At 39.5% G+C, this 26,903-nt stretch overlaps 4 protein-coding genes across 11 annotated transcripts; 2 read left to right on the top strand and 2 right to left on the bottom strand.

Moving 5' to 3' along the window:
- Positions 1–241: 241 nt before the first annotated feature.
- LOC103700351 (nucleolar protein 56-like) lies at positions 242–1,850 on the bottom strand. Of its 3 annotated transcripts, none has more exons than XM_039132517.1 (5): positions 1,419–1,850; positions 1,123–1,331; positions 931–1,016; positions 597–664; positions 242–503 (listed from the first exon to the last, which is right to left on the bottom strand). In XM_039132517.1, exons 1-3 carry the CDS (start codon positions 1,621–1,623, stop codon positions 942–944), a joined length of 489 nt encoding a protein of 162 aa, XP_038988445.1. In that variant the 5' UTR covers positions 1,624–1,850; the 3' UTR covers positions 242–503; positions 597–664; positions 931–941. The 3 variants fall into 3 exon arrangements, with proteins under 3 accessions (XP_038988445.1, XP_038988444.1, XP_038988446.1); XM_039132516.1 differs by having other exon boundaries at positions 597–701; XM_039132518.1 differs by having other exon boundaries at positions 593–701.
- Positions 1,851–6,266: 4,416 nt separating this feature from the next.
- Positions 6,267–7,580, top strand: LOC120112791 (serine/arginine repetitive matrix protein 1-like). Its single transcript, XM_039132677.1, has one exon. The coding sequence runs from the start codon at positions 6,267–6,269 to the stop codon at positions 7,533–7,535; it is 1,269 nt and encodes a 422-aa protein (XP_038988605.1). The 3' UTR covers positions 7,536–7,580.
- A 5,456-nt stretch (positions 7,581–13,036) lies between these two features.
- LOC103712635 lies at positions 13,037–19,550 on the top strand. Of its 5 annotated transcripts, XR_005514411.1 has the most exons (4): positions 14,031–14,128; positions 17,297–17,497; positions 18,387–18,610; positions 18,711–19,108. XR_005514411.1 is itself a non-coding variant. In XM_008799209.4 (3 exons), exons 1-3 carry the CDS (start codon positions 13,055–13,057, stop codon positions 19,234–19,236), a joined length of 858 nt encoding a protein of 285 aa, XP_008797431.2. In that variant the 5' UTR covers positions 13,037–13,054; the 3' UTR covers positions 19,237–19,550. The 5 variants fall into 5 exon arrangements, 1 of the variants encoding a protein (XP_008797431.2); XM_008799209.4 differs by lacking the exons at positions 17,297–17,497; positions 18,387–18,610 and adding an exon at positions 13,037–13,288 and having other exon boundaries at positions 18,711–19,550; XR_005514410.1 differs by having other exon boundaries at positions 14,029–14,128; positions 17,297–18,600; positions 18,711–19,124.
- Positions 19,551–22,351: 2,801 nt separating this feature from the next.
- Positions 22,352–25,828, bottom strand: LOC103712636 (replication protein A 14 kDa subunit). Of its 2 annotated transcripts, none has more exons than XM_039132519.1 (3): positions 25,621–25,828; positions 23,716–23,911; positions 22,352–22,763 (listed from the first exon to the last, which is right to left on the bottom strand). In XM_039132519.1, the coding sequence occupies exons 1-3, from the start codon at positions 25,825–25,827 to the stop codon at positions 22,699–22,701; spliced, it is 468 nt and encodes a 155-aa protein (XP_038988447.1). In that variant the 5' UTR covers position 25,828; the 3' UTR covers positions 22,352–22,698. The 2 variants fall into 2 exon arrangements, with proteins under 2 accessions (XP_038988447.1, XP_008797433.3); XM_008799211.4 differs by having other exon boundaries at positions 23,653–23,911; positions 25,621–25,800.
- Between the last annotated feature and the right edge of the window lie 1,075 nt (positions 25,829–26,903).

Here is a 26,903-nt window from a genome sequence, read left to right on the forward strand (position 1 = left end):
AAAAATGGTCACTGAATGTCTATCTTCCCCCACCAATAGTTTGGTCGCAGAATGTATTTGAATGCATTGGCAACAAACATTTTTTAGTGGCAGAAAGTATTAACCTGTATTTAATTAACAATTCAAATTATAAGCTTAATATTTATTTTTGGGCTCGTTCCAAATTCTGTACAACCAACACAGCCTATCCAATATCCATATTGCACAATACATTTTCTCATCCAAATAGAAGTATACATAATGTTGGAGAATCCATAATCATTCATTATAAATATCATCATCTATAAGTCTAAAGTCAAGCATACCTATTAACCATACATCACAATGTTTCATCCATACCATATGTTAAGGTGATAATCATCACCAAACACATTAAAATGTAAATTAAAAATTTCAAAAATATCTGATCTTGCTATTCATCCAAGTGCCTGCCTATACATCTCCTCTGATGTTAATTGCACACCGGATTGGGAAGATTCTTCTCGCAAGCTCAACATCTTTGACTGTCCATGCAAAGATAACAACAGAATTAAAGGTATATAACCTTACAAAAGCAGAAACTGATTTAAATAATTATTGAGATTTTAGATACCTACATGTTTCACGGCGCAAATAGGATCAATTCACTCTTTATTCTTCTTGGTATGAGTTTTCTTATAGAATTCTGAAAATTCAAGATTTTCAGAACTATTAAACTCCAGCTGCAAAGTGTAATTTAGATTAGCATATAGCCACTACAAAATAAGAAAACTAGAATAACTGTCAGATCTACTTGCATAAAAGGATTCCAAAAATATACTTGCAGCAAACTAGAATAAAAAATCTACTTGCAGCAAATTGTCTATCTTACAATAGCCAAAACTATCCCATAGACTGTTTCACAGGCAGTTCACTAAAAATATAACCAGTACATACTCAAAAACATATTACCAGTATAGTCATTATTGTAACAAATGACCGAGATCCTGAACAATAATTGTACTCAAACCCAGCTGAGCCTTCTCCAAGTCTGATGGCTATAACCACAAAGACAAAATAAACAGAACAACATCATCTTTACATGAAAACCCAGTATAACTTATAGCAGATATAAACTACTCAATCAGGTGACAAAAATCCAACCTTTAAGTCTTTAATGAACCTATCAAAGTGCAACCTGACACCATGAAGGAGCTCGAGAACAAACTGATTGCTCTGGCAAGGAATCTTGGTCACTTCCTGAGACCCAACCTTGGGCTCTGCAACGCCGAGGCTGAACTTAGCCTTCTTCCCCTCTTTTGGTTTCAGAAGGTTGATTTCCAAGAAGTTCCTCAACGCATCGGTCATGAGCCCTAGAAGCCCGCAACAAAATCGAATAAATTTAACTTCGAACCCCAAATGGGCAGCAGATGGGGGGGAAGGTAGGGTTCGGAGCTCACCTTCGGAGATGGCGCTGCATTGGTTCAGGGCATCGAGGGCGGAGGAGAAAGGGTGGAAGGCGACGAGCTTGACCACCTTGCCAAAGCGCGTGAGGTCGAGGACCGAGTTCCGGATGGCCTCGGTGTTCTGGCCGATCTCGTCGAGGCCGTACGCGTGGAAGAGGGTGTAGCCGGAGGCGGATTCAAAGAGGAGGTAGAGCGCCATCGCCCGACGGAGCGAGGCTTTGACGAGGAGAAGGTTGGAATTCTAGGGTTTCTCCTCCCTCTCCCCTCTGGTTTTCAGCTAGGGTTTTGGAGGCGCGAGGAAGGAGAAGTGGAGGTAGGGTTTTGAGGAGAAAGGGGAAGGGAGCTAGGTTTTTACGGGCCTCAGTTCTCCTCCCAGTTTCCCGCCAGGAATCTTTAACTCGATCAAGAAGGGGGTTGGGGGGAAGGGCGGGGTTGGGGGGGGGGGGGGGGGGGGGGCGCGGGTTGAGGGGCGGCTGCAGGGTTTGGGGGGGGGGGGGGTGGAGCGGCTCGTGAAACCGCTTCGTCGTGCAGGGGGTTTGGGATTTTTGTCGAAAATCGGAAAGGAAAGGCCAGCGGGCGTCCCACACAAGCACGTGGCGTCCACCAACACTAACCCTAGCACCCCACCCCACCCCACCCCTTCTTTTTTTTCCTCTTCTTTTTACCTATTTTTCTTTATGGCAGTTTGTCGTGTTCACATTTTTGCAAAGCAAAAAATGCATAGGCTTTTTCTAGACATAAGCATTCCATGGGCGTTGATTCCGTTAAAATGTAGGAATTATGATTAGAAACAATCTTGCTGTGTTTTGTGATTTGGAGGGGGATGGTGTTTTGTGATTTGGGTGGGGCGGGACACTTTGTTCCATTTTGAAATTCTTACTTTTTACTTTTTTTAATTTATAATTATTCAAAAAAAATATTTTTAATATTTTTAGAATTAGAAATTAAATTTGGTGACGGAAATTTCTGTCAATAATCCGTCACTACCAAAAATAATCTTTTAAAAATTTATAAACACTTGGATTACAATTTTTGTGACGGCTGAATTTGTCACTGTCTGGTTGCAATTTTGGTTACCAGTTTTGTGACAGATACCCCGTCACTACGATGCAGACTAAGTTTTAGGGTCCATCCTACCCGCACATTCTGTGACCGGTCTGTCATTAATCTGTCACAAGTTCATACTACGATGACCAAATTCCTATCTGTCACTACTCCGTCACAAATAGTGACTGATAACGGGCCGTCACTAGTTTTCCGTCACTATATGCTTGTTTTCTGGTAGTGTGTTAAACGGCACCGTTTGAAAATAAACCGTTCTTTTTTTTAAACTTAGAAATTAGCATCTTACAGGGGCTAGTACAACATCGTTCGGTTTTACGGGAACCTTCCACTACCAAAAGTTTGGTCACTAAAAAACTCAAACTTTCTGCCCAATTTTTTCATTGGAAAAAGGCGCTATTCGTAAAAGTTTTCCTGGACTAAATTTTTTTTAGTCGCTGGAGGTGAACCTTTAAGGACCAAAATTTAGTCGCCAAAAGTTTTACCTCCAGCCCGCGCGAAATATTGGACTCGTGCCAACTTGGTATTGCTTTTTCGCGACCAAATATGCATTTAGTCGGTGTAGGACAATTATTCAGTAACTAACAAGAATGTTGGTCGCAGATAGCCTTATTTTCAGCGACCAAACTTTAGTCGCCAAACGTTTTACCTCCACCCCGCCAACTTGGTTTTGATTTTCCGCGACCAAATATGCATTTAGTCGGTGTAGGACAATCATTCAGTAACTAACAAGGATGTTGGTCGCAAATAGCTTATTTGCAGCGACCGCTATTCATTTAGTCGCCGAAAGTGGTCGCTGAAAGTGTATTTTCTTGTAGTGCCTGCAGTAGCTGGTCACGTGACAGTTACTCAAACGATGCATGAACCGTCCACGGATGGTGCTTCCCACGTTTGCAAGGATTGGGCTTGAAAGGAGACTAAACGTGGGGTTGCCTTCTGACTGGGAAGTTTGTTAGCTCGGCGTGGTATGAGGATCTCTCAGTGTTGTGAGGAATATGCAGATATCGAGGAGACTATGGAGCATGTTCTTCTGCAGTGCCCTAGGGCCCGAGACATATGGAGGAGCTCACCGTCTCCACTACCGGCCTCGGTGATGTTGACGCAGGATCTGATCCATCTGCTGAGAGATTCCATGCGGCGGCCCAGATCTGTTGAGGCAGGAATTTTCGTGGCGTACCTGTCCTACCATATATGGTTGGACAGGAATACCGGTATATTTGAGGGGAGGAGGGCGCCTCCGAGGATGGTGGTAGACCGGGCGATGTTGCTTGCGAGGGAGGTTATCGGGGCGGCTGCGGTAGTCACTTCTGGGCTGGTCAGGGACATCTGGGGTGCTCATCACGCTGTTTCAGCGCCACGGTTTGCCTTTGTTTCTTGGGCACCCCCACCCCTTGGCTATCTCAAGGTGAACTTTGACGGCAGCAGGTCGGTAGATGGTATGTGTGGAGGGGTCGGATTTGTGATCAGGGACCATCTCGGCAGGATGATAGCAGCAGGAGGGCGGCGCACGCCTGGATTTACAGTGGTTGGAGCAGAGCTGCAGGCAGCCTGGGAGGGTATATCCTATGCGAGGCAGATATTCGGTGCCGAGCGGGTGTGCCTCGAGGGTGATTCATCGGTGATGATTGATTGGATTCGGGGAGTGGATCGGTTTGGGGATGGCCACCCCCTCATCCGAGAGTCCCGCAGGATGGCTCAGATGATGGTTGACTTTCAGGCAGCACATGTGTTTAGGGAGGCGAACCGGGCAGTAGATTGGGTCGCCTCCTTTGTCGCCCGGCACTCAGGTGATTTCCTGTGGACGTCTGCATCAGACGTCCCTTCACAGTTGTACTTTTTTACTTTTCCGTAATTTAGAGGGCTGTACTCACATTCGAACTATATGAGATGAGTAGCCATTTTTACCAAAAAAAAAAAAAAAAAAAAAAAAAAAAAAAAAAAAAAAAAGGTGACTAAACGTCGGACGCGTGTCCATATATTAGCTTTTAATACATGGTTACCCGCCGGAAACTTAACGGAATCTGGCTTCGGGACGGCAGCTTATCCATGACGTGCGTGGCCCCCTGTAGCTGACAGGAGGGACCGTATCGTCTCAGTGGTCCTCAACTTAACTATCCATTTTTAACTGCTAAGGGCTGTAATAGAGTAAATTTTTGCTCTCCCTAAACTATGTTGCTCTTTAAATTTAATTTTGTTTGATACCAAGCAGAAGACAAATAATAACAATGTTTCATGGAATTTATCTTTAGAAAGATACGTGGTCACAAATATTTCAGTATTTTATCTATTTATTTATTTTGACATTACGACTAGTTGCACCATTCTAGCGCAGATGTAACCAGTAGAGTTAAGAGAAAGGAGTGACATAAAGATGGGGCCACAACATCAGACCATGTGATGCCGAATAGCAAGGAGGAAGAAGAAGAAAGAGAGAAAGAGAGAGGAATGAAGAAGAAGAAGGAACTAGGCTTCGCACCTAGCTCTGCTCAAGGTTTCATGCCAGAGCTAAAAGAAATAAATCAAAATTTCATTCATAGTATACCCCATGGTCCAACATATTTATAAGATCCAAAAATATGCAAAAGACCTTAAAAAAAACAAATTTCATAAAAACTCTCAAAGATAACAAAATACCTAAATAAGCCCAAAGGCTACAAATAAAATAAAATCACTCTAACCACAATGAAATTGGATGAACCATCCTCCTGCGGCGACTATAAACCTAAATGATGGGTGATCTGATACTCGTCTCCGCATCACCATATTCAAAGGACCTCTCTAGAATAATAAGCAACGAAGGAGGTGACCCAGTATGTCATCCTATTCGTCTCATGATATACATGAGTAGGGCTGCAAATAGGTCGGGTCGGGTCGGGTCCTGAGTATTTGGATCCTAATTTTGGACCCAGACCGGACCCGGTTGAAAATGGGGTCGGGTCGGATCGGATCCATGCCTACAAATTTTGATCTGACGGGTCATTCAGGTCTGGTCGGATCCGGGTCCGAGTCTATGTATTTTTATATTTAAAGTTCTACTATATAATAGTAAATAACATCAAGCAAAAAAAAAAAAATAGATCGGATCGGGATTGAGGGAATCCGACTTGGTCCGAAACATAGAACGAATCCAAATTTAGGAATCCAACCGGTCCCACGAGTCCTAAAATTCGGGTCGGATCAGATCTTACGTGGGTCGAGTCAACCCGTGATCCGACCCATTTGCTGCCCTATACATGAGCAACGTAAAATAAGCCATAATCTCTCGCGAATCTTTGCATATCTCTCAGCAATGGATGTCTATCATACTACTGCTCTACATCTCGAATCTACTTGATCACCGCATCAAAATCTCTTTCCGTAAAGATGCCGTCAGCCCCTATTATTTCTGTACAGCGTGATAAGTTTACATGTGAATAACAAAGTAAAGAAGTTATCCCGAATAATAAAATTTGGAAGGGAGAAACTTCTTGCTTGACTTCTATAACGGCCGTTAAAGCAAGCATATTTTGGTAACTTAACAAAGTCGGTATAGATAGAATCCAAAGTTTATATAATATAATATAATAAACAAATAATTAATGGCTCTTTCGATAATTAATACAAATATGAGGTTATTAACCTCAAAACATTTCAATCTCTCCGCCCTTCGCTTATAAACTCCATCCCCCGCCTTCCCCGGATTATTGCGTGTCCAACGAGCCCCACCTCCCCCTTCGTCCTTTCCGTCTATAATATCTTCTCCGAGAAGCTATAGTCCAGAGAGAGAGAGAGAGAGAGAGAATGGATCTCCAAAACCTTCGCAATGGCGACCCTCCGAGCTCCGAGCTCGCAGAACCCAACCATGGCGAACACCACCTCGACCCTCCCCTCTCCCCCCTGCGCTTCCCCCCGGACGATGTCGACAGCACCTGCTCCACTCCCTACATCAGCGCCCCCTCCAGCCCCGGCCGCGGCGGCGGCGCCGGTGGTTACTTCTTTAGCGCCCCCACCAGCCCCATGCACTTCGTCCTCTCCTCCGCCGGCGGCGGCGGAGGCGGCTTCCCTTCCGACTCCCCCGACGCCTCCGTCGCCGGCTCCTTCGAGTTCGAATTCTCCGCCCGATTCCCCTCTGCCGCCGCCTTCGCCACCGGATCCATGACCTCCGCCGACGAGCTCTTCCTTAACGGCCAGATCCGCCCCATGAAGCTCTGCTCCCACCTCCAGCGGCCCCAGGTCCTCGCCCCCCTCCTCGATCTCAACGAAGAAGAAGACGACGACGATGAATCCGAGCGTCACCCGCCGGAAATGGCCGCGAGGGGGCGGGATCTGAAGCTCCGGAGCCGATCGATTCGCCGGAGGGCCAGATCCCATTCCCCGCTTCGGAACGCGCCGCTCTATTGGCAAATGGAGGTCGAAGAACGAGAAGATAGAGCGAAAGATGTAGAGCCAGTTCCAGATCCGAAGCAGATCGAGGCAGAGGCGGCCACTCTATCCGTCTCGGCTTCGTCCTCCCGGTCCTCCTCCACGTCCTCCTCCTCCTCCTCCTCCTCCTCTGGAAGAACCTCCAAGAAGTGGATCTTCCTCCAAGAAGTGGATCTCCTCTATAGAAGCAAGAGCGAGGGAAGAGAGAGAGGAAACACCAAAGAGAAGTTCTGGCACTCGATCTCTTTCTCCCAATCCAAATCCAAGTCCAAACCTCCGCCGCCGATTCCTCCTCCCTCCGCCTCGGCCGCCGCTGCTGCCGACTTCTCTTCTTCCGCCAATCCTGCGCCTGCCGCCACGATCTCGGGAGCGGAGAAGGCGAAATCGAAGGATCCATCGCCACCGGTCGGCCGGTCTTCAAAGAGAACGGCGGCGAAGCCGGTGAACTGGGTGGGGCGGCGGAGGGCGCCGGCGCCGTCTCCGCACGAGCGGCACTACACGGCGAACCGGGCGCAGGCGGAGGAGATGCGGCGGAAGACGTTCTTGCCTTACTGCCAGGGCCTGCTCGGCTGCCTGGGCTTCACTTCCCGCAGCTATGGCGCCATTAACGGCATCGCCCGTAACCTTCACCCCGTCTCTTCCAAGTAAGCCACGCCGTCTCTCTTCCGTTATCCCCCCCCCCCCCCCAAAAAAAAAAAAAAAAAAAAAAACCCTAAAAATGAGGTGTATATAGTTTCTTATTTTCTTTTTTTTTTGAGTGGAGTTACTGCTGTAATCCCCAATCTATGTGGTTCTGAAAAGGCGAGATTAACGGCAGTTTTTATTATTATTTTTGTCGATAACTTGGTAATGGCAGGCCATTTTCAGATTTTTTCTGTTTTTTTTCCGTTCTTGGAAATTAGTAATAACGATCCGCGCCTCCGCGGTAACTGCCGTCTCTCTGAGCGGGCCGTTTTGGATGTAAGCGGTGCCAGCTTGGTAGTTAAGCTTTACAGTTTTCGTAGCATTTATTATTTATGTTTAAAAATTTAGCCGCCGTAACTTAAGTCCGGATTGAATTCGTTTTGTAATGTTCAAAGGACGCGCAGTCCACGTGACATGTTCGGAGGCCGTATTATAGACGCATTTTATTACATGCTCCAAATGCTTTCACTAATGATTATTTATTCCGTATCCCAAAGAAACCGATGGCATTGGCAATAGGTATAAAGTGGGGACCGGTAGCCGAAACGAAACTTGAACTGTGCATCTCTTTTTTGGGCTCGGGGAAACGACTTTTGAGAAGTTAGTTTATCTAGTTTTGGATGCGTTAAGCACATGTTATTGATGGCGTCCGCTGGATTTTGCGTGAGCCTTGTGGGTGTCTAATAATTGTCGCTTTCCTTTCAAAGTTACTGTGGTCACTCTCATTAATCCTGCTTGGAGAAAATATGTACCGGTTAGCTAATAATTAGACTCGTGGATTGTGGGTCCATGCAGGTAACCAGGTTGGATTGGGTTTTGGTCTGTGCCAAACCCGAAAATTTTGAGTCCAAGCTCGGGCCAGTAAATTTGGCGCGTCACCCGGGTTGCCATATTTTTATGTGTCCAGCTGCTTCCGCATGGAACTGGATGGGCAATATTATTTTTTTTGTGTCCAGTCAATTTGGCTGTCAGTTATTCGATATTTCAATCTCCGGTGCAGAGCTAAGGACTATCCAGGCGAGCCTTCAATATGCGTGGCGAATACTATAGATTAGCTCTATCATTCTGGAGGATGACTTGACTATAGTGATTAGTTGGATCCAGAGAAGTGTGAGAGGTGTTGGCTTGGATAATCCCTTGCTTCGAAATATTTTTGTGTTGATAAGAAATGAAGGAGCTTTTCTGGCCGAACATGTATTTAAAGAGGCTAACGGAACTGCGAATTGGGTGGCTGCCTACGTAACCAACCATTCTGTTCTGAAAGTATCGTGTGGGCCGGAGAGGAAGAGCGCACTCCATGATCTTTTATTTTTTGAATTTACATGTATTATATAAAATACCTGCTTTAGCCCAAAGAAAAAAAAAATCCTAATTCAAACGCGCATCATAACCATATTTTTTTTTGAAAAGAAAAGCAACTTATAAGAAGAATTCAACAATTGATCGATACGAACTCGTCATCACCCTTGACGAACGCAGCAGCTGGTGGAGGTGGGACCCTCTGATGTCCGGAGGGAATGGCTCTGATTCATCCGCCTGTTTATTTATTTCGAGGTACACTGTCGCGAAGTCAACCCTCATCTGCAGTCGTACTGTGAACATGGCTGAGATCGGAGGAGCCTTCGCTCCGACCATACGGAAATAGGTTACCAAGTTTAAACTTTCTTGGTGTAAAGAGCTTTTCTATAAGAAACCACCTTTTAGTTGATGAATGAGTTATTATATCAATAGAAAAAAGATAATGGAACAGTAAATGGATCAAATCTGTTGATAGGAATTATCTTGGAAACATCTTCTAAACATCGATAATGTGGGGATTGATGTTGTTTGGATCAGAATGCTCCACAAAATGGGTTGGGACAACTCAGACCCGACCATTGATTTGGTTAGGCTTTGTCTAACCCAATTTTGTAGATCTATATCTGTGTTTAGTCAAACATATGGCATGTTTGAAAAATCGGCTTGAGATTATTTCTTTTCCTATCCGACCTGATCTATCATTTACTAATTAGGTCTAAAATGGGTCGTCAAATGTTAGATGACCTGATTTATCCGAATCTAGCCCTGTCCAACTAAACCAAATATTGATATGGCTCTAAATTCCTAAATCCTCTATCATTCACCACAATTGCCTTGTTTAGATTTGTAGATTGGGTGTTAAGGCTATTTATAGGTTGAATGTTAAACAAAGTTGAATCTTATTCTTTTTAACAACAATAGTGGTAGAGTTCAATATTAAGACCTTTTTCTAATTCCTTCTCCGTGTGATCCATGTCAATTTAATTTTCCCTTTTAAATAGATAATATACCTTTTTTTTTCCCTAAAAGAGAATCTTCTATTAGATGCAAACATAGACTCAACTAGGCCAAACTCAAGTGCACTGGGTTGGATCGTGGTCGTGCTTGACCCAGCCTAGCTTGAATGATTCGGTGGATATTAAAAATTTCTCATTGACCTGACCCGACCTGGCATGGTTGATAAATTGGTGGCTCTATGCCTAAAAAATCTTGATATGAAAGAAAATATGGCCGCGTTTGGGTCATACTTGCCTCAATCTCAACCCTGGTCCGGCTGAAATAATAGTTTTACCCAAATATTATGTATTTAATTTTTTTAATATAGTAGATAATGTTTAAAGATATATTTGTTAAGTTATTTCACTAAAGCATATTCCTTACCAAACTCAAGAATTAGCTCAAGGGCACAAAAACATGACATTTCATCAAGTTGCTTTGTTACTAACATCATTATAGCACAAGAGAATAAAAACATCCTATACATAGTCATCACGGGTTCTTTCATTGCTAGAAAAGCCACTGTCCTTCAATATCTAAAAGCTGCGAACGAAGAATTTAATAAACATCTAAGACTCTAATATGTATTGGACTTGCGGATATTTTTTCGACATAGATTTTTAAGGAATGTGTGTGAGTCCAGGTGACACTGTTAATTAGATGTCTAAGTTAGTGTACAGGATGATAAACTGAGATCGATCTTTTGGAAAGTAACATCATGATAGTTGCTGGTGTCTAAATTTACTTCATGTCCACCTTTTCACTTGGTTAAAATTTAACATGAATGAGATCCAATGGCACCTTTCAGCTTTTTTGGCTTCCTCTCTCTCTTTCTTCCCCTCTGTGTGTGTGTGTGTGTGTGTGTATGTGTGTATCTTTTATGTTGCTCACTCGCTCTGTTAGAGGCATTCATTGTCAGGGTGAAGAACAAAAGGTTTCTTTTTTATTCCTTACCATGACGATAAGAGGAGAGAGAAGAACAAAGAAGAGAAAAAAACCCACAAAAAGAAAAGTTCAAAGGGACTATTACGCTCAGTTACAAATGCTCATTTTCCAGACTTCTTTACATGAAGGTGGAACATCGAGTACAATGCTCATGGTTTTGTACACTGCACAAAGTAGTTCACTTCTTCCTCATTGTGACCTTTATTCAGAAAGATTCCTGTGGACGATATTTTACATGACCATTGTTTGCATTAGGTTTTGATTCTTGCATGGTGCCATTATGTTGTAATACTCTCTGGTTGATTGCACAAACCTTTTGGCAAAAGCATTATAGTTATGATTAAATTGGACTGAGAGAGAACAACTGATATCACAACCTGAAATCAAGTGTTAGACAACGCTCCATGTCAATCCTGGCAATGAAAGAGAGCAAAAACTTCTAATATTTCTCATTTACACAAGTTGCACCAAAAGATTGCATCTGTTTGATATATATCTTCTCTTCTCCTTAAATCAGTAACAACAAACTATTCAGAATCAAGGGATATGTTGGTAAAATCGAGGAAACCTAATCGAACATGAAGCAGACTGATTTTCCTACCATCAGGCCAAATCTATCCTTTTCCCTGAATTTAAATATAGCCCATAGTTCAACTACAGTAAAGCTCCTTTCTCTTATAGGATCTTTTTCATTTTTGACTTGAAGGAGAATATGAATTTGCTATTAACTGTGTTAAGTTAATTGGTTTTTCTCTGAACTTAATTAGATACTTCTTTTAGTATTTTGGTAGACCTTGCTTTACTGGATGGCGTTACTCACATAATTTGCTTAAGTAATCAAATCATGTTGGTGTAATTTTAGTGAAGTACCATCACATCTGTACTGATATCATTGTGGGTTATCTATTTTTCTAAGTTAAGCATTTATTCTATGCCATTAAAAGGGCTGATAGTCATTTGGACAATTGATTGCAGAGATTGAAACTTTTGAGTATCTGATCATCTAGTATTTCCTTGGAGCTAGCTCTAAATCCTTGAATCATAAATTTTAAATTACTTTGAAATATGTTTTCTAGCTCTCATAACTTGCAAACTATATGCAGTCTAATGAGTTCCGTTTGTAAGTCCTTAGTATAGAAGCATAAGAAAATCTTGGGAGATAAGGCCTAGTCTCTGGCTATGGTTATTTCTTTTCCATATCCAATTCTCGAAGGAAATTTGCAGCTAGGGGCAATTTTCATTTATTGACATGGACATTGATGCATCGTCAAGTTTGCAGATATTAGGCCACAATCCAATGATTTTGGCTGTTTTCAGATTGTTGTTCTTATAATTTAAAATTTTACAAATGCTTCAGTTTGTTTCATAAATAAGGAGGTTGTTTTTCTCAGAAAGAAAAAACAAACAAAGAGGTTGTTCGCGTGGATATTAGGTTGAACACTTTGATTAGAAGAAAATTTTTGAAAGAATTTATGGATGATTGTGGATGTTCTCTTTATATCCTTGTAAAGTTATTAAGTTTTATTGATTGAATCCAATAACATTTTAACTAAATCTAACAACCTTTTGGTTAATGATTTTAATGGATGGTGCTCTTTTGATGTATTTTGCTTATTGTATAATATATCATAGTTTACAGGGAAGATACTCTTTCCTTGAATTTGTAAGTCACCATTTCCTTCAGAGGAAAATACTAACTAGGTATAAATGTTAGTTGTCTATCTGATTGAAGTCTCAGTTAAATATAGATATTTTTGACAAATTATATTCTACACCAGATACATCAATATGATCGTGTATCACGCTAATCAGCTCATCAACCTCCCTCCTGTGAGCCAATTGTTAAGATGAGCGCAATCATGAATCCAATCCATAGTTTCTACCCCATAGCAAAACATAAAAGATAAAAAATCGATCTTAATGTCATATTCCTCCAATCCAGCATTCTAGCTGGATTATTTCCCCTAATAACATTAATAATGAATGTTATTAACCCTTATAACTGAAAACTAATGAATATTAACATAAAAATAATGGCATCACTGTACATTAAATTAATACAAACCTGCACTTAATATTTTTAATTAACTCGTAAAGCATGCCATTCCGTTTAGCTGCGGGTTCCACACGTGGCAGCAGTTACGTGGCCGACACGTCATCAAAAAGCATGGATATCGCCGGGGGGAGGGGGGGCCATTTTTATTTTATTTTATTAAAAGCGAAAAAAGAGATGAGGACGGGGAATGAGCGACCGCTGCTATCCTTCTTCCTTTCTCCTGGATTTTTTGGTACTGACCAGAGAGAGAGAGAGAGAGAGCGGCGAGATGGGCGCCGGCAGGGGGGAGACGGCGGCGTCGGGTGCGAGCGGGTGTTTGTCGGCGGCGGCGGCGGCATCGCCGAACGGGAAGAGGGGGAGAGATCCGGAGGATGAGGTCTACCTCGACAACTTCCATGCCCACAAGCGTTATCTCAGTGAGGCTAGTTTCTTACTGCCAAATCTTCCTTTTTGGGAAGGAAAAGATGTGTTCTTTTTTTTTTTTTTACAGATATACACATTGGTTTCTCGTTCCTTAATAGTGGCAGTGGAATTTTATTTATTCGATGAAGAAACATAAAAAAGAATTATCCTTTTCCGTTTGGAATTCTATTTTTGAGCTTTTATTTATTACGAAAAAAAATAACGTCTCAGTTTTGCTCAAATTTTTGTGAAAATGTTGGAGGAGATTGTTATTTATGTTTATAATAGATTCTAGGTTTCTGTTCTTCTTCAAGCGAACGGATTTTGTTTGTGTAGATGAAATTAGTACAAAATGATTAGAAATTTTTTTGTTTTTATGTGGTTTTGAGTTTTGGTTGGTTGACGGCTTTTTTAAGAATGGGTGAAAATTTGATCTTTGGTAGATTATAAAGCTGTTGTTTTTTAAGTGCTTATAGGTTTGTTCTTAGTTCTCTGTCGACCATGCTTCCATACTTTGGTTTTCTTCCTTGTCAAAGTTCATTTTCGTTACCCATCTTCTTCTGTTTCACTCAATATGGAGTATATAATCTGAATGATGTAAGAGAGAAAACTTTTGATGGGCTTCTTAATTATTCCTCTTCTGTTTTCTACATGAGTTTTCACTGCTACAAGTGATCATCATTTGGACCTGTTACTCTGTGACTTTCAAGTACTTATAGTTGGTTTGGTGGGTTATGATTGGCTATTTTATTGTGGTTTAGGTAATGGCTTCCAGTCTGAATGGATTATCGGTGGGGGATTCCCTCCCTGAGAATCTTATGGAATCCACAGCAAGATCTGAAAACATCTGTTGCCCCAGGTATGTTTGATATTTTATCCTTCTAGATGTTTAGTTAGCTATTGTATGTTCGTTTCCATACCAAGGCTTCTAAGTCCAAGAAGATATATGAAAGAATATCTAAACATTTTCCCTTGCTTTATGAATGATAAAAGACTTTTGGCTATCTTAGCCAGTGCATGAGAATTAGATACGATACATTAAAAGTGTCAACATATATAATATGAGTATACAACAAGAATATTTACTATAATTTCATGAAAGCTGTTGATTAAACAGTCGAACATCTTCTTGATTGATATTGTATATGACATGGTAACAAACATACGGAAATCAGGTATAGGCTGCCATTCTCATCCTTCTGTCCATCATGCGAACAAGTATTGTGATGTGAATAACCATCTGTTCTCCATTGTCTTTCTTTTTTTTTTGTTCACTTTTGATGTATAATTTATTTCTTCTCCATTTGCTCACCTTAATCATTTTCTTTGCTCTTCAAGTTGCAAATCAAATGCTAGGTCCGTTACTTCTAATCCTAAAATCCAAACTATAAACACATTATTTTCCCAAATTCTTGGGTCCATCCTTCTGTTCATGACATCAAGGATTTCATTCAGGCAAAGCCGCCAGATATAATATTTTAAAAATTTCACAATACCAGCCAAGACAATATAAACATTTGGGCTGATATTTTTCAATCACCTTTTCTGCTTCCTTAAGTAGGTCATTTAACTAATAAATTTCAAAATAAATACCTAAAAAGGGTTGCTAATCTTGGATTTATGACATTGGCCAGCATCAATATCTTGGTGCTAAAATATTGGTTGAGGTTTCCAAAAATCTTGGATCTTTGCAAATTTTCTTTTCCCACCATCCATCTTTGCTGAGAAAACCAGGGTCTTGGGTTCATCTCAGTCTTGGTCATCCACTGAATATGACTGACATCTCAGTTTTTGAAATTCTTCCATGATGTTAAAGCAATGCTCGCAATGGGTTTAATCTGGCTTATCCAAAAGGAGGAAGAGATGGAAAATATGAGGGAATGTGAGTGTGCATATTGTTTGGTGGAAATGGAATGGACATTTGGATCCAAATGAAGCCATGGGAGTTGATGGATCCATGTGTGCGCCTCTCTGATTCTTCGGAGTGAGGAAAGCCATGCACCACCAGGGGAGACTGATGAGTGGGAGGCATTCTGATGTATAGGTGCTTTTTGAGAATGGTCTGCAATAAAGATACAGAGGAAGAGGAAGTGAGATAAGAGACCTTTCAGTTTAGGATTTGCTTTAGGGTTTTATATAAACAATGATATTTATATTCCCTAGTTAGTATTGTTTTCAAGGACTGTTAGGGCTATTTATAGTGTTTTTTGGAGGGTGGAAATAGGTTTAGCATTTGGACACAAACCTTGAAATTCCAAGTCCAAGCCAGCCCAAAAATCTTTCAGGCCTTAATTTCCAGTCCCAAGCTCGGCGTAAGCCTTGAATCTTGGTTCCATGCTTGATTTTTTTTTTTCTTTTTTCAGATCGGGTCTTTAGGTGGATTGAGCCTGCCTTGTCCATTAGCACTCCTAACGGACTTACACAGTCATTGTTCATTTGACATGATGACAATTAGATTGTCGATGACTTGGGTAGCAAGAGTGGTTGGATTCTGGGTGGGAGAAGAATTGATAACTGCATTAAACATATTTCTTCAAGGAAGTTGATAACCTTATCTTATATCTGTGTTTGATTTTAGGCCATCTTAGGAAAGCCGAATGATTAATTTAAGGAACAATTTATTTGTTACGAACATGATTGGTTGCTTACATATCTCACCGGAATGCATTTTCAGCTTGCATATAATGAGAAAATGGATGGCTTTGTCAACCATGGTTGTGGTTAAATACCCAACAACATGAGATATTTGGTAAGAGTACCTAGGAAGGAGGTCAAAAGAATGGAACATTTAATTAATTAAAACATTGTGGAATCAAAATGCAGAACTACTAACAATTGCAGCTGATATCTAAAAGCTTGGCAAGGTAATTAGCTGATCATTTTTCATTTTCGTCTTAATGGCTTTGGGAGCATTGTTTTCATTTATAGCATTTCTTTGTCATGGTAACAGATGCCAACAGGCTGGCCGTTTGAATAGTTAAGAAACGTGATTGACTATATTGGCCATAAAAAATATTTACTGAATGCAAGTGCTTCTAGGTTAATATGGGGAAAACGATCGTGGAGAAGTTTACTCATTTCTGCGAAAGTGAAGGTGCAGAATGTATTCTGTCAAAAATAATGTGACCACCCATATCATGCCATCTGACAGCATTCTGCAAATCTACTTGCATGATGCAGGGTTCTGTATCATGTGTTGGCCAATACCTGTTCTTGTATCAAGATAATATATTTGGTGGTTGTCATGCATTAGTAATTTGTCAAGCATTAGTAATTTGTCAAGTTAGGTTCAATTTTCCATCTTTGCCCCCTTAGACACATCTGAAAGCATTGAACAACCTACAGAGAGTAGAATTGAAGGATACATATAGATTTTGGTGTGCTCTGACATGCAAATTCTGGTCTCGATTCGTAAAATCAAGAAAGATGCTGAATAAACACTAAATTCTTAAATAAATCCATGGATCAATGTTCAAATCATAGATGAGGTTTGGGAATTTAAAATATGTTTTCCCTTCTTTTCACCTTAAATTTCCACGTCTGTAAATTAACCTGATGTGATGTCATCCAAATTGTTTGTGAAACATTATTGTTTGATGGGTTATTTACAGATACCTTAAATATTTATACATTAAGTATTGATTAATATGAGATAAAGTTAAACATATTAATAAGAATACATATTCAAATGCTTGCTCTTTGTTAATGTTTTAGACTATTTGTTTCTATGCAATGTTAATTCTGTTGGTTTGGGTTAGATTTCTTAAGTGATATAATACTTGTGTTCAATTTTTTTTAAGAAGGTTTACAACAGGGTCAGATTTTTTTATTTTTAACTTCAAAAGATTTCTACCTCCTACTGGAAAACAACTTAAATTATGCAGATCTTTTTTTTCCTTTTGGTATATGTTCGACAATGTTTTGTATGTTTTCTTGTCAGCATATGCTATTATGCAGTGCATATATGATGACTTCCCTTGATTAGACATGAAAAGCAATACTCTTACCCGTGGCTTGTGATTCATAGGAGCCCAAATTGATGAAAGGGTACCTCCGCACATTCTTTACAGAATATCCTTATAATGGACTACAGTGTGTCTAACTTGGAGAATGTGAGATCTCAAGATTCTTTCTTTATTAATGTTGCCATCTCACTATCTATGGCTTCAAAAGGCCATGACAAAGATGAGAGAATTTTTTAGCACCATGCATTTTTGCAAAGCAAAAGGTATGAAGATGCAAAAAATTTTGATATTTGTCGATGGAATTAGTTGCATAATGATCTCAATGTTGGTTTATATACTTTATAAGCTTTATGATGAGGCATTATGTTTTCGAGTAAAGTCTCATAGGACACTTGGTTTTATAAGTCGGAAGGATGAGTGGTAAAGATGGCTCGTTCACATAATCTTGGCATTGTTAAGAAAGATTTTTCTTCATTGGGTAAAATGAGAAATTATGATGATTACCAAGCACATGGATGAAGCTTAATAATCATCCCATAGAGAGTAAAATAATGGAAAAATTATTTCAGGTGATACTTTTTTGTGTGTTAGAGTCTGAAGGACTCATTGAGGAACCGGCTCCTATTTGCTTATGTCTGAAATAAGTAAATTTGTAGTTATTATAACAGAATAGATTATAGTTATTATGCTGGCTTGAAATGTAAGGCTTGTTTCTAGTTCCAAGAACTGAGGGAATCATGTTGATTTGCAAGTCCCAAAGAGTCCAATTTTTGCAACCCACTATTTTGTTTGTCTGAAAAGACATGTTTTGGGGGAAGTTGTTTGGCTGCGTTCATCTTCAAGAAAGAAGTTTTGGGGTGCAAAGTTGTGGAGGCTGTTCGCCTTTTGGTATTTCTTTCAATCGATATTCTCATTGCAAATTTTATTTTGTTGCTTTGTGGTCGATCAATTTTGCATACAGTTATTGATTATAGACTTGTTAATTGTTGTTCCTCTTTTTTTTCCAGAAATGTTGCACATAAAGTTCGGTAAACATGCAATTTTGTTTTTTCTTTTTGTTTAATCCTTGTTTATTCATAGTATTTTTATAGGCAATTCTTTTAGGACTGAGGCTCGGTAACGTTGGGTTAATATATGATTTTGCTGAAGCAGATGCTATAGCTCAAGGTTTTCAGAAAAAGCTTCAATCTTACTTACAATGATGGACCATTTGGACCATGCTAATTTTATGCTATCTACGGTCAAAATTTGTTTCCTAAGGTTCTCAGGAAAAGCTTCAATCTTACTTACAATGATGGACCATTTGGACTACAACAAATATATATTATCTAGTTTTGTTAGACCTCAACACAAGCAGCCTACTGCAGTTATATACAGTAGCTCTCCCTCCCTCCCCCCTGCCTTCTCTTGGATTTACAGTAACAGTAGCTTTATATGAATTCCTGTGCTTACTACCGACTTATCCTCTATTTTCAGGGATGAGCTCGCCTCACAGTACTCTCCAATGTCAGAAGATTCAGATGATTCTCAGTACTTTGAGGCCCTATTAAACACCACCACTGCCCAGTCTGATGTCATGAATAGCCCTACCAGTCCAGTTTCTCCTCACAGGCATCAGAAACCAACAATGTTCTCTTCTTCCAATTCCTACCCTCTTCCTAGCTGCACCCTTGCCTCTGTTGTCTGCTCCCATCCACGCCACCGGGGATCAGACTCAGAAGGTCGGTTTCCGTCTTCGCCAAATGATGTGTGCCACACAGCAGACCTCAGACGGGCTGCGCTGTTGAGATCAGTGCAGATGAGAGCACAGCCACATTGCCCTCCTGCATCTGCATTGCCATTTAGAGGCGGGCAAGAGAGTATTCAGAGTGCAGAAGAGGAAGAAGACCGATCCTTCGCATGTATTAAGACTCTGGATGATGAAACTGGTTATCAAATCCCAGAACCTGAAGTAGACTTCATTGAAGATTGCTCATCGGTGGAGGGTCTCTCAGAGCCCTAACTTGGGCAGGAGTAAGTATCATTTGGTATTATGCATGGATTTTTTTTCTTTTTGGTGGTATGGAAGACTTTATTGGGAAAAAAAAGTATATGGAAGAGAAGATCCTGAAGGAGAATGGTGTTGTAGAATAGGATCAACTGTTTAGCTTGTTCCACGAGATGATGCGGAGATTACTCTTGGACTAATGGGATTGCTCGAATCTCTTGTAAACTTGGAGGAGCATTGAACTTTTTTTTTTAAAAAAAAAATTGTGCACATTTACTTGCTAAGTCTGGAACCAAAGGATTTGGAGTGTTTTTGAACTTTGTTGGACATGTGAATTGGATAACCGTTATTTGAATGCAAAAAATCATAACCAAATTTGTTTTAAACAAGTAGGGATACATATCAAATAGTGATAGTATAGATATAAATATCAATAAAAATCAGATAATTAAACTTTGAGATCATAATTTTCAATGATATGCTAATATGTACATTTGTTTCTTCTAGAAATTCGTGAGTGCTATATAAAACTAAATAAAATTATAAATATAATTTAATATTCGAATACGAATCAGAAAGTTATTTATTTATATTCGTATCTATTTTTCTTTATGGATATGAATATGGATAGGAGTTTAGTCGGATATTTAGATTTGTATCCATACAAAAATGAGTCCAAATGGATATTATGTTGTTCATTTTTACTTTTAGATGGAGATTGTTAAAATTGCTCTACAAACAGGAACTGAGGCAGGTTTTCCTTTGTGAGGTGCCAACTTTCGTTTAAAATTGAGATTACAAGTCATTTCCAATATCAGTTTTGTTGGCTTGCGTAGGTTTTACTGTTTCTAAAGCATTAGGGCCGTCAAATGTCCTTGAGTAATTTGTTTATGAATTTGGTGGCAATCGTATTTATTTACTATCACTATTTTTTGGACTTTGTTTTATGTGTCCATTTGGCTATATCAGTAGCAGTATTAATTTAGCAGGAGCTGAAAACCTACCGCATCTGGAAGTGTGTCATCTGCCTACGGCCTTTGGGCTGCACTAGTGTCATCTTTAGACCTGTTCATGGCCCAAACGGCCCACCTAGTTCACTCAGATCTAGGGGTGGCAATTGGGTCGGGTCATAAACGGATCGAGTCACATGCAGTTCAGGTCAGAAAATCATAAACATGAACCCGACCTGTTTATTAAACAGGTCCGAAATTACAATCTGAACATGTTATGTTTAATAAACAGGTAACCCGACCCGACCCGTTTAACCTGTTTAATAAACAGGTAACCTGTTTGCCCAACCCGACCCGACATGTTTAACCTGTTTACCCAACCCGACCCGTTTAACCTGTTTAGATCTGTTTAACCTGCCCAACCCGACCTATTTAGACCCGTTGAACCTGTTTAGACCTGTTTAATCCGTTTAGCCTGTTTAGACCTGTTTAACCTGCCCAACAGTTAAACGGGGTTAAACGGTTTAAACGGGTCAGACATCTAAAATCCGTATCCGATCCAATTAATAAACAGGTTAAACAGGTTGACCTGTTTACGATCCGAATCTGTTTAGGCCAAATCCAAACCTGTTTATGATAGGTCGAACAAGGGTCGGGTTAGTGGGTCGGGTCTCCTAAGCAAAACATTTTGGACGGCTCTAAGTCTGGATTTTAAGTCTAGATTTTAAGTCTGGTAGTTTAGATCAGGCCTAAAATATGAGCCCACCTATTAAACAGGTGAGCCCAATCCTTCTCCTCCTCCTCTCTTCCCTTTCTCCCCCCATTCTTTCTACATTCATTATTTTTTTTTTAAAATAACAACAATTAAGGAAGCCTGAGGCTCGAAGCCCTTGTAAGTATAGAGCTTGAGCTCGAAAAATAGGTCAGACGGCTGGGACAGCCGAGCCCAAATTTGGCTAATTTTAGTTATATCCCGGGCAGTGCCCGACCCGAGTTTAGTCATCTTCATCTGGTTGGTCTGTTGCCTCTTCATGAGATATTGCCAATCAGGAGAGGTTTAAATGGAGGTGGAAATTAAATTGATAAAGTTAGGATCGTAGGAACTTATTTTGTTTGGTCAAAAGGATACCTAGCAATCAAGGGTTTTAGATGCAAGGCATGAAAAGAAGGGCTCGTTTGCTTTGCCAAATATATATATATATATATATATATATATATATATATATATATATATATATATATATATATATATATATATATATATGTTTTTTTAAAAATGATTTTTGAAAATATGATATTTGAAAAAATAATTTTAGTATATTTAGTTAATCATTAAAAAGTGGCACGTTTCAAAAAATGACTTATATTTGATCGAGCATTTATTTCTCTAGAAAAGTTGTATAAAATATCTATTATACTCTTAATAAAGAAAAAGATCTTATTCATAGATTTTCATAGCTTAAGGATACTTTTGAAAAAAAAAAACTCTAATTTTCAACCAGCAAGAAGTAGCTTTTTCATGTCCATAAATTTTTCTTCTTTTGAAACATTTTAATCTTATACCTATGAAAATACTATTTTTCTATCTCTTTTCTTAAAAAAAACTCCAACCAAACAAGAAATATTTCTTTATTTTTCCACTACCACACTTTCTCTCCTTTTTCTAAGAACCAAACTGAGTCCATAAATCTTGCAAACCAAACGAGCCCATAAATCCTACAATAATACGACAAATCAATGCTCGCAAAGATGATGATCTTTCAATCCTTGGTAAAAAGATGGATCTTTCTCAAACCATCTCTAACTTTTTATCCTAAATTGCACTTTCTTCTTACTCGAGATTGTCCGCCACCACATGCTGTTAGGTGCTCATCCTGACTTGCAAGGCTCTGAGATCTGCTTCACTACCTGTAGAAGCCGGAGATGGCACCAGCAGCAACAAAGATCCAGGATGACAACAATCTCCAATAATATTTTCTATGACGCAAGGTAAACTTCTAAGACCACTACCATAGTGGCTCAATCACTATAGAATATTCAATGAGAATTTTCCCCCTTCTATTTCCTTTGATCACCCACTTCACATGTTACCACCACATTTCTCCCTCTAATATGCCACCAACATTATCTCGACCACTGCGGGAGGTGAAATCATGGTGATTAAACTATAATTAAGCATATTGAGCAAGTCATCAAAACTTTCTTTCAGCACATACCAATGATCCAGCATCTCCATAACCATTTTAGTGTCAACAAATGGAATAATGCAGTGAGGGACCTAGGAAAAGCTCAATTGAACTTATATAAGACCGATAAATTGCCACAGTATGCACAAGCTGGCCCCAGTGCACAACCTTTGCAAAGAGTAGGATGGGTGGAGGCCTTAAATGCTTGAAACCAAGTTGATGAGGTTCTTGGCCGCAAAATCAGGCTCTTGACACCATCCCTTCCTAAAAGGAAACATACATCATTAGAAGACACAATGACTATATCTTTATCTTCTTGGATCAGGTCCAGCCCCAATTCATCAGAGGAACAGGTTCTTGAATTTGCCGTTTGCAAGCTGGCATAGCCCATTGTATGCTAAGGTATCTGCAAGAGAGAGACCCTTTTTGAGACAGCAAAACAACAGGAGAGAGGGAAAAAAAGAGAGGATGAAGACAAAACTCATATGCTAAGAGGATGATCTATAGTGCAAGCAAGAGTTTTACTTTTGGCCAATTTCTATTGCCCCGGTAGCATGTAGAGACTAAAGAAATAACAATGGCTTTTAACCAAATATATACTAGTTCTGACCAAAGTATCTGATTGTACCTGCATCATAAGAGATCCAATAGCATTGGAAAAAACTGAATAAAAAGGAAATGTCCTTGTTTATTTTTAAAATTTATGACAGTAGTCACAGTACCTAGCTCCTTGCTATCTCCTTTAAGCAAGAACAATTTGAAAAAAGATATAGTCAAAAAAAAAAAATCCATGCTCCAGTCAAGGATGAAGATATTAGATTGATCTAACAGTTGTTGATTTCGAAAGAAGGCATATGTTACAGGGACCAATGGAGAATTAACTAATTCATAGTCTAATCTCAATAGATGGATGCAACATGAAGGAGACCTTTGTATTGGTGAATTTTAAAGAAACAGTTTCATTGGGACTAAGAAAAAAGATTCCCCAACCACCATGGAAGAATGCCACCTTGTTGTTTTTTATAAATGAATTCAATATATGGAAGAAAGGGAAACTAGTAAGATTAACAATTGGTCAATTCTTTGTTTCCTTTTTTCCCCCTGCTCTTCCCCCCGCTCTTTCAATAATCAACCCATGCTCATTTCTTATCCCAATCAGATATGTGGAAAATGTAACTAGAAATGATGAACAACAATGCTATTGTACCAAAACTTTGAAGGTTTAAGAAGTACAAAGGGATGAAAAGAGGGAGACAGCATAAATAAAAACACTAAAAGAGTTCAAAGTAAACTACCAAATGTATCACCGAAGTCAGTGCAAATTTCAGCACGAATTGATTGATTGCCGTCAGCAATACCTATAACCTCCACAAAATGTGACAAAGGAAAGGCCTGAGAAACCTTCACAGTTAGCTGATGCCCATCAGTTGATTTCCCTATGATGACCCCACCTTCATTTCGCATGACTTGAACCACTGCTCGAACTCTCCGACCCTGATACATCTTCAGAAGCTCTGCATTCACAAAAACTGCGGGGCTAGATGTATCCATTATCTGCAAAGCATGTTAGGCAGAATTAAAAATGTTTCAAGCTTCCGGTATTAAACTTTGATGCTCAACAATTTCATATAAAATGGTTAATCCTCCTATATCGGTAACTTTAACTTGCTTTCCGCAATATATTTACTAACAGTTAAGAAAAAAATGAATATATCATGGACATAGTCAAACTAGCTTGCAGATAATGCTAAAGCAAAAGAGACAGAAACAACACGTTGTTAGCAAGAAAGCTCTCTCAGCTGAAATGATAAAATTCTTATGTGAGCATTAAGAATGCAAGCTAATAACCAACATTTGATAGCTTTTCATAGAAATATTTAGAAGCTAGTCGTAAAGGTTCCTATGTGTCAGAACTAGATTAACTGTTCCTATTCATTCCCAGATTGTGTTCTGACCCTCATGTTGCGATGCATGACATATCACCACAAAATTTGATAACCTTGACAGACCTATGCAGCAACTGTCACTAAATCATAGAGGAATTATTGCAGATTATCTAAAGATCGCTATACTTCTCCTAGCTAATATTTCATTCTAATGCCCGAATCGTGAAGACAACAATGAAACATTATAATTAAGCACTGTAATTTACCCCTATATCATCAGTATCAACAAACTGCAAAGAGGAGTTACAATGTCCTTAACATTTCAACAAGCTTGTAGAATCTTTTAAGCCATGCAATTTGATAATCTAAAATCATGTAGGATCATCAGGATCATCATGTTGAATACACTTATATTGATGATTAGCTGCTCTTATAATCGCAAGCTCAACCTCTACCAAATCAGTATTTACACTAGAAACACCAGACAGAATCAACTAGTCTACTGCAAGGATTAAATAAAGTTGACATCGACCGAGAAGAACCCCTAAAAAAACATTAACTTTCGAATGCATTTTTTTTCTTGGCCATCATAAGTTGTCGTAACAGCAAATGATGGACAATGATGGTAAAATAATGGCATTATTTGATTGTTTCACCATTCAGAGAACAAAACATTCTTTCCGAACTGTTACAGAGATTTTTGAAAAAGGATGAGCAGTACTAATATGATGATTTGAATATAAGAAAACATTGTTTCAAGTGGAGGAACACAGAAAGTATCCAAAAATAGCTACTATTCAATATTCATGCCATATAACAACCATTATAACGGCACAACAGCTAGATCATATTGCCTATCATGTAGATATACAAAGTAATGCATAATGGCTATCAATTTAAGCCATGTTTCGCAGCCAACTTACAATTTCTTTAAACAGTATGATCAAGACAACTATCACGTATAGATCTTTTTTCATCTAAATTTTTGACGTCAGTGTTTTTTTTTTTTTGGTACATACGTCAGAGTGTTTTAATCCAACAAAACAACAGTAACATATCCCGTTCTTATACCACAATGAATGCTAAAATTGACAAAACAAAATAGGAAAAAGAAAAGAAGCAGTTTTGGCACATCATATCAAACATAAGGCTCCAAACCAGGTATAAAACAAAGCCAAGAAGAAAGATCCATAAGAAACTGATCTAAATCGATACGTTTTGGTACAAAGAAACCAAATTAGAGCCCACATTCTTTTTGCTCTTTAAGTGAAAAAACTTAGGGATTGTAAAATTTTTCACGGAGAGAAGAAGAGATGCTCAAATCTCAATCGAAGACTATGATTAGAAGTCTAAAATGCGGGAGAAACAAATCGATACCGTGCAGATCGGTCGAAACCCTCGAGTGGCGATCGGAAGAAGAGAGAGGCAAGGGGTTTTGATGGACTTGGGGTTTGGGATTTGGCGCCGAGAAATACGTGTGGGGATTTTAATACAAAAGGCTTTTGTTTTTTTTATTTTTCTTCCATTTTGGCGCCGCTTGGTGGTCCTTCGCGCGGGGCGCCCATCGGATCCACCCGGAGGCATCAGGATACGCTGCCGTTTTGATGACGGAATTTAGGACGGAGTTAAATGCTTTTGAGTTACTTTGTTCTTTTATCAGGTTATCATGGTCTGCATGACGTGTAATATTTGAATATTAAATTATTCGTAGGCAATCTGAGTTCTAAAACTGCTGTGTGATGACTGAAATAAGGAATGTAGGTTGATGGGGAGGATGTTGGTCATCCTGCCTCTGAGGTGCTTGGCATCAGTATTAGCCAAGGTATCATTTTGACCTGGTCAAGTAGAAAGAGAAGCGGCGTATTCTTAAACGATCATTAAGAGGCTATACCTATGATTCTAGTAGTAGTTACACTTATATGATCAGCATAATTATTACCACATGCACAACATGTAGAGTCGTTATTATACAGTTAACGCGTGTCTAACTGTCATTATATAGTTATTGCGCCCTCCAGTAATTGAGGTAACGCACACTGTCCCCATCTTTTTTATAGAGGAAACCGGGGGCCTCTTAGGTAGGTCCACCTGACTCGCTCCCAGTCTTAAGTAATCATTTCTCTCTTGTTCATCCACTGTTGTTCGAGAATTTGACTGACTTGAGATCCAAGGATCCCCCGAAAACCTTCGGGCGATAGAACTTCATTCTAGGTCGAATTTGTATTTCGGAGAGCAATCAACGAGCCTTCTGTCTTTCGAAATCTTTTCTCGGCTCTAGGCCGACTTGTTCTTCACCTCAGGCGACCGACCTTAGAAGCAACTTATCTCAATCCAAATTCTAGGCAACAACAGAGGTCATAATCTGTTGCCTTAGGAACTCTACTCAATTGTAGTCGCGTTCACTAAGATATTTTTGAGTCCATTTTTATCTATTGTAGTTTAAGCTATTCGAGGTATACCATTAGCAATTTGGTTCAGTATCCAATCATATCATTAATTTATCAATTGCTTGTTGATGCTTTTGGAACTGATGTCAATGAGAAAATATGCTGCTAATTTGTCCGAAATTGGTTGTCCAGGGGTACCTCCTTACAGTGACTTCGGCTTCTCTTGGGCCAAGACCACTTCGATCCCTTTTTCCCTAAACGGGCCGATCAAAA

This window comes from Phoenix dactylifera, chromosome 12 (assembly GCF_009389715.1).
Source record: "Phoenix dactylifera cultivar Barhee BC4 chromosome 12, palm_55x_up_171113_PBpolish2nd_filt_p, whole genome shotgun sequence".
Classification (NCBI taxonomy): Eukaryota; Viridiplantae; Streptophyta; class Magnoliopsida; order Arecales; family Arecaceae; genus Phoenix; species Phoenix dactylifera.

Coding starts and splice junctions, on each gene's coding strand:
- LOC103712636 (XM_039132519.1), bottom strand. CDS start 25,827: ATGCCTCCGGGTGGATCCGATGGGCGCCCCGCGCGAAGGACCACCAAG. Junction 23,912..25,620: donor GGTTTCGACCGATCTGCACG/GTATCGATTTGT, acceptor CATGCTTTGCAG/ATAATGGATACATCTAGCCC. Junction 22,764..23,715: donor ACATTTTGTGGAGGTTATAG/GTATTGCTGACG, acceptor TCTCTCTTGCAG/ATACCTTAGCATACAATGGG.
- LOC103700351 (XM_039132517.1), bottom strand. CDS start 1,623: ATGGCGCTCTACCTCCTCTTTGAATCCGCCTCCGGCTACACCCTCTTC. Junction 1,332..1,418: donor ATGCAGCGCCATCTCCGAAG/GTGAGCTCCGAA, acceptor GCGGGCTTCTAG/GGCTCATGACCGATGCGTTG. Junction 1,017..1,122: donor GGTTCATTAAAGACTTAAAG/GTTGGATTTTTG, acceptor TTGTGGTTATAG/CCATCAGACTTGGAGAAGGC.
- LOC120112791 (XM_039132677.1), top strand. CDS start 6,267: ATGGATCTCCAAAACCTTCGCAATGGCGACCCTCCGAGCTCCGAGCTC.
- LOC103712635 (XM_008799209.4), top strand. CDS start 13,055: ATGAGCGACCGCTGCTATCCTTCTTCCTTTCTCCTGGATTTTTTGGTA. Junction 13,289..14,030: donor ACAAGCGTTATCTCAGTGAG/GCTAGTTTCTTA, acceptor ATTGTGGTTTAG/GTAATGGCTTCCAGTCTGAA. Junction 14,129..18,710: donor GAAAACATCTGTTGCCCCAG/GTATGTTTGATA, acceptor CTCTATTTTCAG/GGATGAGCTCGCCTCACAGT.